The sequence below is a fragment of the Bos javanicus genome, chromosome 3 (genome assembly GCF_032452875.1).
Source record: "Bos javanicus breed banteng chromosome 3, ARS-OSU_banteng_1.0, whole genome shotgun sequence".
NCBI classification, from domain to species: Eukaryota; Metazoa; Chordata; class Mammalia; order Artiodactyla; family Bovidae; genus Bos; species Bos javanicus.
This window is the reverse complement of record NC_083870.1, coordinates 58,610,588-58,628,070: the sequence shown is the minus strand read 5'-3', so window position 1 is coordinate 58,628,070 and position 17,483 is coordinate 58,610,588. Positions and strand designations below refer to the sequence as shown.

Genomic DNA, 17,483 nt, shown 5'->3' with positions numbered 1-17,483 from the left:
TATATGCCAAACAAATTAAAGAAAACATATAAAGTAAATTGTTGGCATTATATGTTTAGCATTTCACTAACATCCTAAAACCTGAATTCTATCACTTGCTACAATGAAACAAATTGGCTCAACTACACTTAGGAATATTATAGTAACTCTCTTTAATTCCTATTTATAATATGAACAGGTGCAAGTTTTGTTTACTGTAAATTTATGTCTATTAATCCCATATGTAATAATTAGCAATTATGAAAGGCCTACCTTCCCTTTGAAATCATTGTTTAAAAAATAAAGAAGGCCAGGTGGAGCCTTTCTCCTTTTAAAATATGGTTCGTGAATGAAATGCAGGATGTTGAACTTAACATGGGTCAGGGAGTTTGTTTATTCATCAGAATTTGTCAGGAATCCAAAATGGTGAAGGCCTCTAAAAAAGAAATTGGGTTTTAATACTACAAACTTAAAGGGCTCTCAGTGAATTATTCCAAGTTTACCCCATCCAAGCAGCTGACACAGTTATTCACTAAAACACGTTTATTGTAAATTCTGTGGGAATAAATGTGCATATTAATCAAATGATCTGATAGTTATATTAAGAGAACTCTGCTATATTCTTTCCTAAGGAATAGTCCATAATTTAAAGTCTAACAGAATTCCAGACAATAGATATGGTAAAGATGCATTAGATCATGTGGGGTTTTTTCTGTTTTTTTTTTTTTTCCCCTCCCCAGGAGGGAAAGTACAGGATAAATCCTTTGGTTTTTGTCCAGTTTTTCAACTTAAATTCTAGATGGGATGGAACTCAACACTTTTCTTGGAAATGAGACTACATCATAACAGATTTCACTGTCAGGAAATTCCTCTCCACCCTGACACTCAGATCACATGTTCTTTTTGTATACTTTATCCCACTTTTCTCAGTAACAATTCTGTGACATGTCTGATTCAATTCATTATCTTTCTTGCCTGTCTCAAGAAGATAAATCTCACTGTTAAGATTGTGAAATCCCATTTAGTTTTCAATCCTGTAATTATTGTGAAAAACATAATTCTACACACAGTTTTTACTATATATGGGGAGAAGATCCCTGAAGCTGCTTTAGAAAGTATATGTATTTTTCAAATGCCTAACCTTTACTGTCTATGAATCACATTTCTACCACTACTCTATATCAAAGGTCTTTGGGCCATTACTGTCTTTAGATGCTCTTCTCCAATTTCTACCCCAAGTTACATATATTTGTATTCTATAAGTTTCTTCTGTGCTTATAATGTTCTCATTATCTTTTCCTATTTCTAATCTTTCCAAGTCTCTTTTAATGAATATCTCTGGTTTCTTTTTGGTCTAAAACTTTTCTTAATTGTAAACTAAAAATGAATTACATTGATATTCAATTTTATCATTTGTTTTCTTAACCATTAAGCACACAGATGCAATACAGATGTAATAATCTTTTATAGTCATATTGCAATTTCATAACTATAAATTCCAATAAAACTAGGAAACTTTAATTTTAATAAGTGAGATCATAATGTATACAGAGCTGCCATAAGGTAAAAATTAAATCATGTATATACATAAATACACATACACATTCCAAAAGTACTTTGAAGAGTTCCAAGTGTTTCTTCTTTAGCTATTGTTAGATGTTTCCAAACACAGCATTAAACTGCTCATCACAACACCCCATGTGGTAATGCCAAGAGGAGAGTTGGAATGGGGTGAAAGGCACAGAATTCACAGTAAGACACAGCTCACTGTGTGGACAAGGAAAGCCAGATTCGCGAGCACTGATGGTTCAAACAACAATGCGGAATCGCTGCTTTTCTGAACTGACTGTAAGAAATAGAAGTTCCTAGTACTTACACAATCTTTTACATAGGACATCATACCAGGTGCCACCCAAGTATAGAAGATCCATTCAGTTGTCTCAAGAGGTTAAGTTACACACAAATCCCAAGGACAAGAATGGGCATCTGAGAGACCAGTCCTCCTGTGGCTAGCTGGTGTGCCACATGGCCCTTCTTAGTGAGGTTCCGCTAAAGAGAATGCCAACTTTTGGCTAACGCAGGATCCTTGGATCAAACTAACACAGTTTTCAGCCTACAGAATAAAGCATATTAAAGTCTAAGCTTTTCAGGAAGCTAGAAAATACATTAAAACATTTTTTTTTCCAAGATGGTTTAATCACTTTTCAGAGAAACAAAACTTTCCAATGACCAAGTGAAAGTACCCCCAAATCTTCCAAGGTCCTCTGCCACTATCTGGGTACTGTCACATTCTTCCTCCAAAAGAAGTGCTCAATTTTCATCACCAATGTTCTTAGTAGATTCACTTTTCACTGAAAAAGTAAGTAAACATACAGTCAAGAGTGTATACTGTTTCTGTTTAGCCTGTTCTGTTTTTCCCTCTTCTCTCCTCCCTTCTGATTCATACCAACAGCACTGCTCATGGGGACAGACAAACCATGTCATGTCCCAGGCAGCTGAGATATACAATTCTGGCCACAATAAATACAGAAATGATGTCTGAAAGTGGCAATTATGTTTTGTGAGGTAACATCCTTCCTGACTCTGCGGAAGACTCAGGAATGGTCACTTCACAGTGTGGGTAGGATCCGATACTTGCACCACTGAACAGACCACTATTATCACTCAGGCTGGCCAAGTGTGGTTGGAATAAATTTTTCCAGGATTTTTTTTAAACTTAAAATTGAGGGTCAGTATATATTGAATGAATGTGGGCTGACAGAAGACTAGCTAATCGCCATCTCCTTCTTTTCCCAGGAAAGGAGACTGAGAGTAGAAATGGAGCTCCTTTAAAGGAGTTGTCTTGACTACAGCAAAACTATGATTTACTCACTAATGGAGAGTTCCAAGAGAATAGACACTGGGCCTTTCTCTCCTATATTTATTTCCCCCGTGTAGCATGTATACTGAACTAATATAACTGTAAACTACTCCCACTTATAGACTGTTGTTTTTTTTTTCAATTTGCAAAATGGGAACCAGAACAACTGCTCTCTTTATTTTATTGTACAGGGAAGCTAAAAGGAAATAGCACATAAACACTTTGAAAACTGTTATGGTTAAAATACAGATTATTTGCTTGAGGCTTATAGCCCTTTATCTCCATTGTGTAGGTAAGGAAAATAAAGCTCAGAGGCAGAGTGAATGCCAAGGACCCAGCTAATAAGAGGTGATGCTAGAACCATAAATTTGGATCTTGCTTCAAATTCCAATTGCCAAGTTCCTTGGGTTTGCCAATGGTACCTAGATGTAACACTGTACCAGCAACCAAACCGGTGTCCATCAGGTCATTTTTACAAGGAAGGCATTGAAATAGGTTCTACCCAAGATATGGTCCTGATCTTTGTAGAAGTTCAAGATCCTAGCAGAGTCCTTCAGGTCTCTCTCCATGAGAATACAAGGTATTCGTTTTCTCCTCTGGCTTTCTCAGGATTGAAACCATTATAGACCTGATTGCACTGTAAAGTTGCCGTGCCGTAAAGATGGCCTGAACTCCATCCCCATCCCACTGCCTCCCCTCTGCTGCCCTACCATGCCACACACACACACACACACAGAAAGAGAAAGGGAAAGAGAGGGGGTAAGCAGGAGTGAGGCAGGAGAAAGGAAGAAAGGATTTATTGGCCCAAGAAGAGACTGATGTGGGAATTCCCTGATGGTTTGGTGATTAGGACCCAGTGCTTTCACTGCCGAGGGCCCAGGTTCAATCCATGGTTGGGGAACTAAAATCCCACAAGCCTCATGTCATGATCAAAATAAATAAATAAATAAGTAAGAAAGGACTGATATATAAGTAACTTCTAAGTTAGTATTTTCACTAATTCAAGTAATCACTTTTGGGTTGTGTGCGTGCATGCTACGTCACTTCACTTGTGTCTGACTCTTTTAGACCCTATGGACAATAGCCAGCTAGGCGCCTCTGTCCAAGGGATTCTCCAGGCTAGAATACTGGAGTGGGTTGCCATGGTCCCCTCCAAGGGGATCTTCCCAACCTAGGGATGAAACCCGCACCTCTTAAGTCTCCAGTACTGGCAGGCAGGTTCTTTACCACTAGCGCCACCTGGGAAACCTAAAAAGGCAGAAGTATTCTGTGATTCTGAGTTATATTAGAGGAAAATATTTTGCTAATTTTTTAAGTTAATGGGCTTTGTGCTGTTTGGTATTGCAGTTTGGGATGCTTTTCCGTTTGCTGCTTACTGAAGTTGCCCAGTTTTTTTCTTTTAATGGAGCTCCATTCTTTTTCCTTAGTCTGAAATGTAGCATGCCTTTACTGTGTCATTTAAATCTACCAGCTAAGTTTGGCAAACAGGACCTGTGAGACAAGAAACACCATTCTGAGCACTTCCACTGGACTGATACAAGGTGTGGGGACAGCACTCTACGCCTCCAATCCGGTGCGGCTACACTAACTGCTTAACCTTTTCCAGTCAACCTTTTCCATTTCATAAAAAGCCAAAAGCAAACAAAACTTGTCTATTGTCCATAGATGGAGGCAGACTTTTAAAAAAATAAACTATGGCCATCTATACTCATAACAAACATTTTAACAATCATCAAATGTGAAAACAACTGAATCCCAGGCCAGAAACACACATTCCCCAAACTAGAAGAGAGACACCTTTGCTATGAACTTGAGATCAAAATCCAACATTTTTTGCCTCTGGAGAGAGAAAAAATTTCAAGGCTTTCCAAATAAAATGCCCCGTTCTTATATAACACCCCCTTTCTGCCCGCCCCCCCCACCCCCGCACTAAGGGACCACCCTGTAGAATATCCAGTGCTGTGAGAATGTACAAAGAAAAAGACACCTTGAAGTGCTTACACAAAGAAATGCATCTACAGGAAGACCTGGCATTATTTTTAGAGTCCATGTATTCATGATGTGACAATACTGATGTGGTCCTTAAAATCCTGCTCGATCGTCTTCAGTCCTCTGCCACAGCAGCTCTAAATGATCCTCTATACTGAAAGCGCAAGTCACTTGAGGTTCATGTAAATAAGTCAAATATCGAACAACCACCAAAAAATACCAAATTTTACTTCATAAGGTTCCAAGTCCACTACAAAAGTAGCCTTTTCTTTTTGCTTCGTGACAGGAAGCCTTACTTCAATGTGCACTCCTAAACAAGGTGAAAGAGGAGCTGTGTGTGCTGTGTTTATTTACACAGACAATGTTTGCTCTGGCTAGTAACCCATATTACTAAACAACTTTCCCTGAAACCAACATTTAGAGAGAGAGCTATGTGAATTATATTAAGGAAAAAGAAAGGTTTTACAGTTTTTTTCCAAAAAAAGTGAAACTGGACATTTAGTACTGAAATTTCTAATTTAATTTGAAAAAATGGATGCTCTCAAATTCCAAAAAAAACACACTAAAACATAAAGTCAAGAATTAGCCTAAAGATTTAGAGAGCTAACTGATTTTTAGAAACTTCATGTTTGCCAATTAAAAATCTGGCTTCAAATTGTGGCACTAACAAAATTTGGCTAGTTTAAAAAATTTTTTTCTATTAACTTTCACAAAGAAAAAGAGCTACCATACACACATACAGAGAAGATCTTACAACAAAGGCTATTGCCTATTAAGAGTCTATAATGCTGGTATAACAATAAAACCTGAACTACATATTTCCAATCCAAGGATTTTATGGTTCTCTGGAATTACAATGAAACCCGGTCTGTACCTATAATTATTAGCTGAAAGTGCTATATAGTGGTTCTGAGTTAAGGTAAGTAACTTCTTCTTTTTAGAAGTACTTTTAAAATTTTATTCATCTTCTAGAATTTACATTCAGCTACATAATTAGTTTCAACAGTAATTGCAAATAGGGATAAGTCACCTTATATACTAACATTTTACACATACAATTTTCAGTTTTGGTACTTCCTCCCAACTTCACTACTCACCAAAGAGGGAAAAGTATAGAATACTAAAAATGTTTTGTGATCTTTCATTTTAGGAATCTCTAAGGAGTTTTAACTAGGGAATAAATGTATCTGATCTTAGACTGACTGTTACTTAAAGATTATTACCTTAGAAAAAGACAAAATACAAAGAACTCCAAAGAGGCAAAGGACATCTTTTTAGAGGCAGACATTCAATGATTCATTCATTTTAAGTTGATGAAAGCTTACAAGGTCTCAAACGGGACAGAAGCAACAGCTCAATCATATTTTTCTTTATAGCATTATCTGTAGTTACAGAGGAAATTCAGTTAAGTGTGTAAATACAGTGAGAAAATATATAAAGACAATCATGTAACGGTTTCAATTTCACCAGTTATTTAAAAGTTACCAGGAAGAAATTTACACTCACCTTGGTGAAGAACTTTCATGTCATTACTGTATTCTTTTAATACTACATGTAATGTTGGGTATTCAAGGATCACTTTGCCCCTCAAATTGTCAAGGAGACTTCTGTCAGGATCCAGCTCATAATATCTTTTAGAAAAAAAGCAAAACAAAAATAAAAATACTCTTTTATTTGAAGTTATTCATAAACAAAATATGAGTTCCTTATATTAAAAAATTTTACATGGAGATGACAATTCAATAGCTGTTTCCTTATAAATATAGTAAGTTTACTAGCATTAAGAAAATTGGGTAAAAGAGCTATTATTATGAGGTCCCAAAGTAAATCAAAAGCATATCAAATAATTTGATATTAGGAAAGCTCTAGAATAAGTTATTCATTTTCATCTTAAGGGATAGAGGCTTTTATATAATATCTATATTTGATATGTCATGAAATTTTTCTTGGATAAAATACCGACTAGCTAAAAACTCAAATTCCTCAAATATATTTAGTTTGAGCCTTAAAAGAAAACTAAACAACTAGCCCTGATAGTTTATAGTTATATATGGCAGTAAAATAACTGGCTATAAAATACTTCTGTGAAAATTTAATTCTAAATTATATTTTCCAAAATTTATATTACCATATAATTAAATCTGGCTTTCCTTTATTTTGAAATTAAAAAAAAAAACAGGTTTGAGTTTATGAATTAGGTAAAAGCACAAAATATAAGAAATATGGAGTTTATCTATAAAGAGTTGGACACGACTAAGTGACTTGCACTTTTTGGGCTTTCCTGATAGCTCAGTTGGTAAAGAATCCGCCTGTGATACAGGAGAGAGAACCCAGTTCAATTCCTGGGTTGTGAAGAGCTGCTGGAGAAGGGATAGGCTACCCACTCCAGTTTTCTTAGGTTTCCCTTGTGGCTCAGCTGGTAAAGAATCTGCCTGCAATGTGGGAGATGTGGGTTCAGTTCCTGGGTTGGGAAGATCCCCTAGAGAAGGGAAAGGCTACCCACTCCAGTATTCTGGCCTGGAGAATTCCATGGACTGTATAGTCCATGGGGTCGCAGAGTCAGACACGACTGAGCAACTTTTATTTTCACTATGACATAAGCCAGTAAATGTGTCACAGGAAATTTAGATGTTAATATTCCTTAAAGTATGAAATTCTCAAGTCATTATTTAAAAACAATTTTTTTTTTCAGTTGATTAAAGATATATGCCCCTAGCATTTTTCCTTGCTTGCTCTCTGAGGTAGGAAGAAGGGTGAATTTCAGCTAGCTCATTAGGAGCTGTTTAAGAGAATGTGCTGGCATGTGACTATCATGTCATGTCAAAGAGGAGAAACCTCAGAACCTCCACCAGTGTAGTGCAGAAGTTCTCCAATTTTCTTTCTCTTATCTCCACAGATGACAGATGATATTCACATGCAAAGCACACATACCAAGAGATACCAGGCCTGACAGCTGGAACACCATCCTCTTTCCTTCCACTCAAGAAAGTACACTGAAATACCAGTGATCAAGAGTGAGGCTGCCATTGAGATACATTTGAATCTGCTGTAAAATTAAGAGTAATAAAACATTCAAATTTTGGTGTTTCTTAATTAGCAACAAACTGTTTGCACCACACTTTGCAGCTGACTGAGACACGCAGCACACTACACTCTTGGTGCAGTGATTCCTCTGTATGCTAACTCTGTCCCATGCACTAGTTTTTCACTGAGGGGAAACAGAATTTCTCCACAAAATGCAAAGCTGAGCCCACTACAAAAACTGATTTCTTTTTAAGAAATGAGTGACAAGTGAGAAAACAACTGTAAAACCAAAACTTTACTTATGTTTTGCATGACCACAATTAAATTCTTCACTTTAGAATCATAGAATATTTTATATGTTGAAAAGAAACTTGAAATGCAAAACACTCAGTTTTCCTAAACTAGTCACCCTCGTGCCCATAGGCCACAGAATGCATACATTCTTTTCCCTGTGTAATATAATACAGACATGTTTCCGATATTTTAAAAGTGGTTCCAGCCTTCAATATATCCTCAAGGAATAAATGTTTCACATCTTTTACACGTTATTTCCATTTGAAAAAGCCATATTTTTTTTTAAGTTAACAGTGATTATACAAAAAAGAGAGATTGAATTAGATATAGAAGTATACAATTAACTTTTATAAAGTAAAATATAAAATGGATGTAACTCAATTTTTCTCAGGAGAAAGTAAGACTTGAACTTTCAAACAGGAAGTTTTCAAGTGGCATCCTACAAACACTTGTGGTAACTTATCTTCTGTACATTTTAACTGAATCATAAGGCTTCTATTAAGAGACATTTTCCAAATAAGGGAATGTTTTCTACATACTTATTTTTGGTAAAAAATTTTCAGTTCATATCTAATGTTTTAGGTATTTTCTTTGTAAAATATTAAATCTTCATTAAGCTTCTCTAGATTTCCAAAGTGAAACAATTAAAATAAACCTGGTATGTTGTGTGGTTTTAATTAGAATCACTGAATTTTACTTAGTGTTTACTAAAAGATGTTGCAAACTTATCATAGCAATATTGCTATCGAGTATCAATCAGCTTGGAGACCTGTTTTCCAGTCTGTCACTTAAAAGAGGTCAGACTTCACTGAAATTCTGAATTTCTTTGATTTTTCTTACTAATGGTTACTCTTAGTCTACCATTAATATTTGCCAGTAATTAGGAAGTAAATTATGTAAACTGTTTTATAAAGAAAGGCTATTAAACATAAATGTGGTAACATTTTGTGGACCTGGGGTTTAGTTAAAGGAGGCAGTAACTTTTGCTGGTTGCTTGGGTTTGGAGTCTAACACTCAAAGTCCTGGCTCCATCTCTTACTGGTCTGTGATTCTTCACAAGTTACTTCTCTAATTCCTATTCCATGCTCGAAAGTGGAGATAATAACTGTATCACTTCAGAGAGTTATTACAAAGGCTAAATGATAAAACACAGAAATTGTTAACTCATTTACTTAATCTGTGAACACAGTTTTACAGTTGTATTTACCTAAAATAACAATGCACTCTTACAGAAACTTTAGTTCAAAACAGTCAACATTTTCAATAATGAAGAATGGCACTTATGTAGCACTGAAACACTTACTTTTTTATGCATTCTGCATTTTTAAATGTAGCCTCATAGCCTTCCTCACAACTTTCAAATCATTGTTTTGTATTACGTTTACTTCCAAGAGGCTGTAACTACTTTGAATGCTTCTGTTTCCATTATCTTGAGGCAAGCTGTAGAGTCTAGCTTGGCTCTGCCCAAAACCTTTAGGAGTCAGCTCCTTTGCAAACCATTAAGTCACTGAATCCCAAGTGAAAGCTTCATCTTTTTTTGAAATTTTCACGAACTCTGGTGTTCCCATTAGTAAAAGGGTTCTACTACCACAAGACAAACTACTTGGGTTTGAAAGAATTAACATACCAACATTTGTCTTTTGTTTTTCCCTTAGGGACTCTCTTAGACATTTCCTCTTGTTATTTCACTTGCTTATTACTCTCACAGGCTCACTAGCCGACCCAGCTGTAGGCACCTTCACCGGGGCATTGCAAGGGCAGCACAGCTCAGGAGGCTAAACAGGTATTAAGTGATTGACATCATATATGTAAAAGGGGACTGATATTCAAGGGTATGCTTTTAAGCTTAGCTCTGTTACTAATTTTCAAAGAAACTGGCCAAGTTCTTGAACTTCCTTCTCTGCATTTTATTAGCAAATTAGGATTTTTTAAACTTCCCATAACTCAAAAGGAGACACAGATTTAAAAAAAAAGAGAGAGGAGTCACAAACCATTCTATTTCCTATCTAACCACTGACGACCTTTAGATCATCTTCCCTTTCACCCCCTTAAAAAACAGGTGAACTAAAATAGAATATTCTCCAAATTTAACAGTTCAATAGCAATCCCGAGGCCACAGAATTTTTCCACTACAAGATAAGGTCATTGGATGAGGTGATCACTAAGATCCCTTCAGCTCTAAAACTGTGCAAGTTTTTTGATATTTATCTACAAAAGGCAGCACTTAACCTATATTCTTCATAGTTGTGTATTATTTCTTAATTTAGGTTTCTAGGTTAAAAGTGCAAACTGTACACAGTTGAATCTCTTGGTGTTTAAAAAAACTTAGCTTTAACATAGATCAGTTTATTGTTATCTGATAGGCAAATGTTTTTCAAGTATGACTTATCTTGGTATAAACTAAATTCAGTAAGCTCAGTCACTTCAGTCGTGTCCGACTCTATGTGACCCCATAGATGGCAGCCCACCAGGCTTCCCCATCCTTGGGATTCTCCAGGCAAGAACACTGGAGTGGGTTGCCATTTCCTTCTCCAATGCATGAAAGTGAAAAGTCAAAGTGAAGTCGCTCAGTCGTGTCCGACCCTCAGCAACCCCATGGACTGCAGCCTTCCAGGCTCCTCCATCCATGGGATTTTCCAGGCAAGAGTACTGGAGTGGGGTGCCATTGCCTTCTCCGGAATTCAGTAAAGTTAATAAATTATAAACTAAATGTTTTAGATTCATACTTATCAAATTCCTTTAAAATAAGTAATTTTAAAGTACTAAACTTTTTTCAATAGAGGAGAAAGAGAACAGATTAAGTGAACAAACTAGTTTTTAAAATCCAAATGAAAAGGAAGAAAGAAACCAGATAGGTAATGAAGACCCAGAATAGGAGAAAAAAGGATACATAAATTCAAACTAACACATGTAAAACCAAACTAAATACAGGGGTCAGACATTTTTTTTTTTTTAACTCTTCTGTTTAAAAGAAAAAGGCATTAGTTAAAATTTCTCCAGATGATACTCCCCTGTGACAATTTTTGCAACTCAAACTGTCCATGTCACATTAGAAACAGGTTTTGCCAAAGTCAAATTTTCTTCTTACCTAATTTCACTTAGTTTTCATATTAAAAATATAACAGTAGTTGAACCAGTAGTTTGCTGCACCTCGTTTTGGGACTTTTATGTAATTTATGTAAACGTGTAAATGAGGACTCCACATACTTGGCATGAATGGGGGCAGTGCAGACACCTGCCTCCATTCATAAAGCGCTACAGCTCAGAAACACACAGGTAGACGATCCCAGTCTATTGATGACTTGAAAGCTATGGGTGTAGTGAAATAAACTGACCAACTACGCAATTTAAAACATTCTTTAAAGAGGGCTTTACAAGGCTCTTATTCTAGATGCGATTAGTAGTAAGCTCAATTACTTGTAAATCCAGAAGGCTTGGGTTCCACTCTTATCACAGGTCCTTATATGCTCTGATTTCTCAAGAGTATTCAGTTTTCCTCATCAGTATAATGATGAAAGTTATCTAGCTTGTAAAAGCTATCTAGCTCATCAGCTAGCTTGTAAAGATTAAATCTAATAGGTGAAAATGTTTCTAAAACGTAACTTGCCAAACTAGTGTTAGTAATAAGACTTTGTACTTCAAAGGTAATTTTGCATCTTTAGCAGGGAAATAACATACTTTTCAGGAATTATATTCATCATTTATATGATGGACAAGTCAGTAGAAAAAAGCAGAAATTCTGTAGACAAAAAGACCTGAGTCCAAATCCTGGCTTTGTAACTGTAATTTGGTTTCTTTGGGTAACTCAATTTCTCAGAGTCCACGATCCCTATCTTATAGGGATACAGTACATGCTTCATTAGAATTAATGCACATGAAAATGTTGTAAACAGTCCCTAGCATTCATTCATCAATCAATTCCTCAAATATTTATTTAGTATCTACCATGTAAGGTGGCTCAGATGGTAAAGAATTCGCCTGCAATACAGGAGACACAGGTTCAAACCCTTGGCTGGGGAGATCCCCTGGAGAAGGAAATGGCAACCCACTCCAGTATTCTTGCCTGGGAAATCTCATGGACAGAGGAACCTTGAGGGCTACAGTCCACTAGGGTCGAAGAGTCAGATATGACTGAATGACTAACACTAAGACAAAGATAGTCTCCTAGGTAATGGAAGTTCACAGAAGTAAACCCTACAGTTTATTGGAAGTGCCAGTTAAAGAAACAAGCTATCACATTTCATTGGGACATGTGTCAGGATAGAAATCTAAACCTAAGTAGATACTCAATAAACCTTCACCTCCAAATGTTCTTTCAGGCTGCAGAGGTGCCTGTAGTATCTAGGCACTTCATTTGCTAACTTGAGCTCCTTCCCTCCTTAATTGGTTCTTAAAAATCCTTCCCCCTGCATGGATTTTCTCCTAATTAACACAGGGAATTTTAAGTAGCCTTTCTCCTGTTAACAAAGCATATCTTTCTTCTGGTGCTAGACTAAATGCAAGAGTCTTATACACCTTCAGTCTTCATTAGGAAGTATCACTTTGGAAAATATGATCATGTTCCTCCAAATAACTTGCTTAAATGTTAAGTAGTTCATGGATTAACTACACCATAGAATCATTTGTCTGTTTGGTTATTCCTCACTCAACACATACTTACTAAGGTCTACCATGTACCAGTTGCTGTTTCAAGAACTGGGAATACAATGGTAAACTATTAGGTATTCACTAGAGATGAAAAGATGAAGGCTTTCTAGGAAGAAACACATGTACAAGATAGTGGGTTGCCATTTCCTTCTCCAAAGCATGAAAGTGAAAAGTGAAAGTGAAGTCGCTCAGTCGTGTCCGACTCTTGTCGACCCCATGGACTGCAGCCTACCAGGCCCCTCCATCCATGGGATTTTCCAGGCAAAAGTACTGGAGTGAGGTGCCATTGCCTTCTCCGCAAGATATTAATAGATAGAGAATATGGGAACACACACAGAATTCAGTTTTGGTACTTATGAATTTCAGTGAGAAGTCTAGTTGAAAAGGAGACGAGGTACTTTGGCTAAAATGAATCACCTAGAAATTTTAATATGTTGTTATTCTCTTTGCAGAATATATAAAATTTGGTACAAGTTATTATGTAATGTAACTAGAATGGATAAAATTAGTGGATTAACATCAAGCTAAGAGTTAAAATTTATTTTCCAAGTTTTTAGAGAAAACTTTTTATGTTTTACATAATCCTCTTAATCAATAATCAAAATAGTACATAGTTGAAATGAGATCATTACTATGGAAACTGTGGGCTTATCATCTGATAAGACTTTGACTGTCATATCATTTTGGATCAACTTTTCTGTACAGTCTCTCAAATTAATATTCACAAGTTCACAGCAGCTGAAACTTCAACAACTCATCCATCCAGCTGAGTTTCAGCTTCCCTGGAGCTAAGAAAGAGTAAACTTCTCTAAAGCTACGTTTACAATTCTTATCATAAAACTGCCTCAAGCAGAATGCCACACATGAAACCCATTTCATCACTGGATGTGTTGTGAGATGATGAAAGTATTTAGCAACCTGTGCTACATATTTTCTTTATGTGTGCAGACATTCTTCAGGTTGATTCTAACATTTTCTAGTTCTGAAATGATCCCTTGCTTCCTCTGTTCTAGAGTCTAGATCCAAAATGTGGCCAACGGTTAAGACTATTTTGAGCACGTACTCATCCTGCTTATGATTCTCACTTTGGAAAATAATCAATAATCCCAGCAATGGGTAATAAAGAACTGGGGTTGAGTTCTACATCTTCCAAGAACGTGTACTCTGGTTTAATAGTTAGTGGTTACAAATTTGCAGTCAGGGCTTTCTGGGTAATGAAACATATTTATGATGTATAATGTACGTATGTTGTTGTTTAGTCGGTAAGTCGTATCTGACTCTTTTTGACCCCATGGACTGTAGCCCACCAGGCTCCTCTGTCCATGGGACTTCCCAGGCAAGAAAAATGGAATGGGTTGACATTTCCTTCTCCAGGAGAACTTCTGGACCCAGGGGTCAAACCTTCATCTCCTGCAGTACAGGCGGACTCTTTACCACTGAGCCACCAGGGAAGCCCAAGGCATATATTGTGTAACATAATTGTAATGTGTATAAAATGCTTAACAAAGTACTTAAAAAACAGTAGGAGGCACTCAATATAAGGGTGTCATTAATACTTATATGTTCCATAAAGACATCCATCAGCCTTTAGATTTAACTCTGATTTTAAACACCCTTGCAGCAAACATTTGTGTATGTCTCCATTTGGGAAAACTTATGCACGTTCTGCACACTTTTCTGCTTATCATAACTAAAATAATTTTAGAAAACAAAGATACTTTTGTACATTTTAGAATAGACATCTAAAATTTCATTTAAAAATCTTTATTCACAAGTTTAAACAGATTATAAAGAACATAATTTGTAGGGCAGTGCACATACTGATAATTTAAAATGAAAATGTTATATCACTCTTAAGTAAATTCACCGGAATTTAAATAAAATGGGAATGGTACCAGTATCACCAACTTAAAAACTGTTTGAACAAGTTCTTCCTTAATAGTTAGAAATCTTATATGGTTTTTCTTTCTCCTTGATTGTCCTTCCATTTCAATTTTCCACAGAATTTTATCCTAAATACATTCATGCTTGAAAACCTTTTACTTAGCACCCAGTTATACTTCCCTATAACAAAAATGTGTATGTTAGGTAAAAATTTCATTTTATTATCTATGACCTTAAGGCTTTAAGTGTTAAAATTTCTTCTGGATAGAATAATTTTAATTATTATTAGTACAAAACTGATCAAAACAAAAACATATTACAAACATTTAAAGTACAATTTTACTGGGAATGCATCTCTTAATGAGATGAGTGAGTGCTGATGATGGCATCTTCTACTAATCTGCAAGGTTGTTTACAACTGATTCTTAGATTAAGTGATTTCCCCCCATTTATCTCTGCAGAATTCATTACTAGAATTAAATTCCAAAAGGGAAACAAAAGGAAGTTTAAGTAATCTCATCTAGAGAGCACACTGTTAGTCACTAACCCTTCCTTCATCACAGTTATTTTCAGTGGATCTAACTAAAAGGCAAAACCGGTCTCTGGCTATTTACATAAGACAAGGCATCTGAAAGCAGTTAATGCCGTTTTTAGCAATCCTGGAATTCCTTTAATGTTCTCTGATATATATTTAATTCTAGACCATTATTATCAAAATAATCTTAAGTTCAAAGGTCTTCAGTTCCTTAATGGCAGGATATTTTTTTTAAAAAATCCTAACTTAACATGTATATTATAAATTTTTTATTTAGAATATCTTCAGAGTATACTTTTCAATCATACTCTGTAAGCCTGAAATTAGATTTAGTTTCCTACTACTAGTTCGATTAGGCAAAGGGTACAGACACTATCTTTAAAGATGTAGAAATCTGACTTCAAAAATTCATCCTAATGTTACACATTTCTACATACAACTTCAACAACTCAACTGCATAAACATCTACCAAATACTTTTTATATAGAAAACACATTAGACACTTGTATGGGATTTAAAAATGTCCTCAAGGAGTTTACCATTCTGGGCAGAGTTTCTAAGTGTGGTTCCAGGGATAACTTCTGTCAGGGTCCCCTAGGAGGCAGAGACTAAAAAATGCAGGTTCTGTGTGAGATTGACTAAACCCAGAACTTTGAAGGCGGGTTGAAAATCAACATTTTCATCTGTCCTAGATAATTATGATGGACACCGAAATCTGAGAAGCAATGGTCTGAGAAAAGAAACAGGTTAAATAATCAGTTGGAGAGATGCTTATGCTAAGGGAGCAAAATCAGCCAGTAGGTGTCTGCTGCTACTGCTAAGTCGCTTCAGTCATGTCTGACTCTGTGCGACCCCATAGACGGCAGCCCACCAGGCTTCCCCGTCCCTGGAATTCTCCAGGCAAGAACACTGGAGTGGGTTGTCATTTCCTTCTCCAATGCTTGAAAGTAAAAAGTGAAAGTGAAGTCGCTCAGTCGTGTCCGACTCTTAGCGACCCCATGGACTGCAGCCTACCAGGCTCTTCCGTCCACGGACTTTCCAGGCAAGAGTACTGGAGTGGGGTGCCACTGCCTTCTCCAGTAGGTGTCTGGGCGAGGTGAAAAGCAAGGAGAGACCAGGAGGAGGTGACACAGGCAAGAGACCAGGTTCTCAGAATCAACAAAGTCTGAGAGATGGTGCCTTGCAGGCAGAATTCAGAGTCTTGGAAGTGAGAATCTGAGCAAGTAACCTGAGCTGGGGGGTCACTCTGCTTTAAGGTAGTAGTTGAGGGGAGGGGGTCTTTGCTTGCTGGTGGGTGGGTGTTAGTGAAAATCAAAAAGAAGTCAGAAAAAAAAAAAAAAAGAAGTCAGGAGGGTCTCACTTGAGGCCTTTATGGAGGCAAAGCCAGTTTCTCTAAAAGGGCATAGGAAAAAGTATCTTACCTCAACTTCACAGTAAATGATTTTTAAATATTTCAAGTTACAGATCCAAAGAAAGTAAAGTACCTTTAGTTTTTTATTTAAAAAACATCCTCTCAGCATGGAAATAAAATCATCCAAGAGAAATAGCTCATTCTTTTGCTGGTTGCTTTTTGCTTAAAAAAAAGAAAAAAGTGTTCTGAAATTATTAACTACAACCAGCAACCGGCATAGTAGGAAACAACTAATAGAATCTCTGTAAGTCATGTCCGACTCTGTGCGACCCCAGAGACAGCAGCCCACCAGGCTCCCCCGTCCCTGGGATTCTCCAGGCAAGAACACTGGAGTGGGTTGCCATTTCCTTCTCCAATGCATGAAAGTGAAAAGTGAAAGTGAAGTTGCTCAGTCGTGTCCGACCCTCAGCGACCCCAAGGACTGCAGCCTTCCAGGCTCCTCCATCCATGGGATTTTCCAGGCAAGAGTACTGGAGTGGGGTGCCATTGCTTTCTCCAGTACAATAGGTAGTCCCCACAAAAGAGTAATAACATTTTCTGTGACATTCATGAAATCAAAGCTTGGACAATATTTTAATTTGGTTTGGGTTTAAAGTCTCAACTCCTTGCTCTATATGTCGATTTTTGGAAGTAGAGTGAAGACAACTGGTCTGTGCACCCATCAAAAACTGACAGGCAAAGATGCCCATGTTTTCTGCTATGCTGTATTATTAAATACATATGTATTGTACCATTTACCACATACCTATCTTCATTCCTCAACTGTGAGCATCTTGAGGGCTAGTCTTTTAGATGTCTATGTGTTCCTAAGGCTTAGCACTGTGCTGGCATATGGAAGGGACTCAATGAATATTAACTGA

At 36.7% G+C, this 17,483-nt stretch overlaps 1 protein-coding gene and 1 long non-coding RNA gene across 2 annotated transcripts in view; one reads left to right on the top strand and one right to left on the bottom strand.

Annotated features, from left to right (window-relative positions):
• The window catches only part of LOC133244359 (uncharacterized), a 30,890-nt gene extending 22,203 nt beyond the window's left edge, over window positions 1-8,687 (top strand). The window contains exon 7 of the long non-coding RNA XR_009735379.1: window positions 7,725-8,687. This is a non-coding gene — a long non-coding RNA (uncharacterized LOC133244359). The remainder of the gene's footprint in view (window positions 1-7,724) is intronic.
• Window positions 1,426-17,483, bottom strand: part of ZNHIT6 (zinc finger HIT-type containing 6) — a 61,871-nt gene continuing 45,813 nt past the window's right edge. Inside the window, exons 9-10 of the mRNA XM_061411394.1 lie at window positions 6,335-6,459; window positions 1,426-2,330 (exon numbers count right to left, since the gene is read on the bottom strand). Of these exons, the coding sequence (XP_061267378.1) occupies window positions 2,290-2,330; window positions 6,335-6,459 (166 nt within the window). The 3' untranslated portion in view covers window positions 1,426-2,289. The remainder of the gene's footprint in view (window positions 2,331-6,334; window positions 6,460-17,483) is intronic.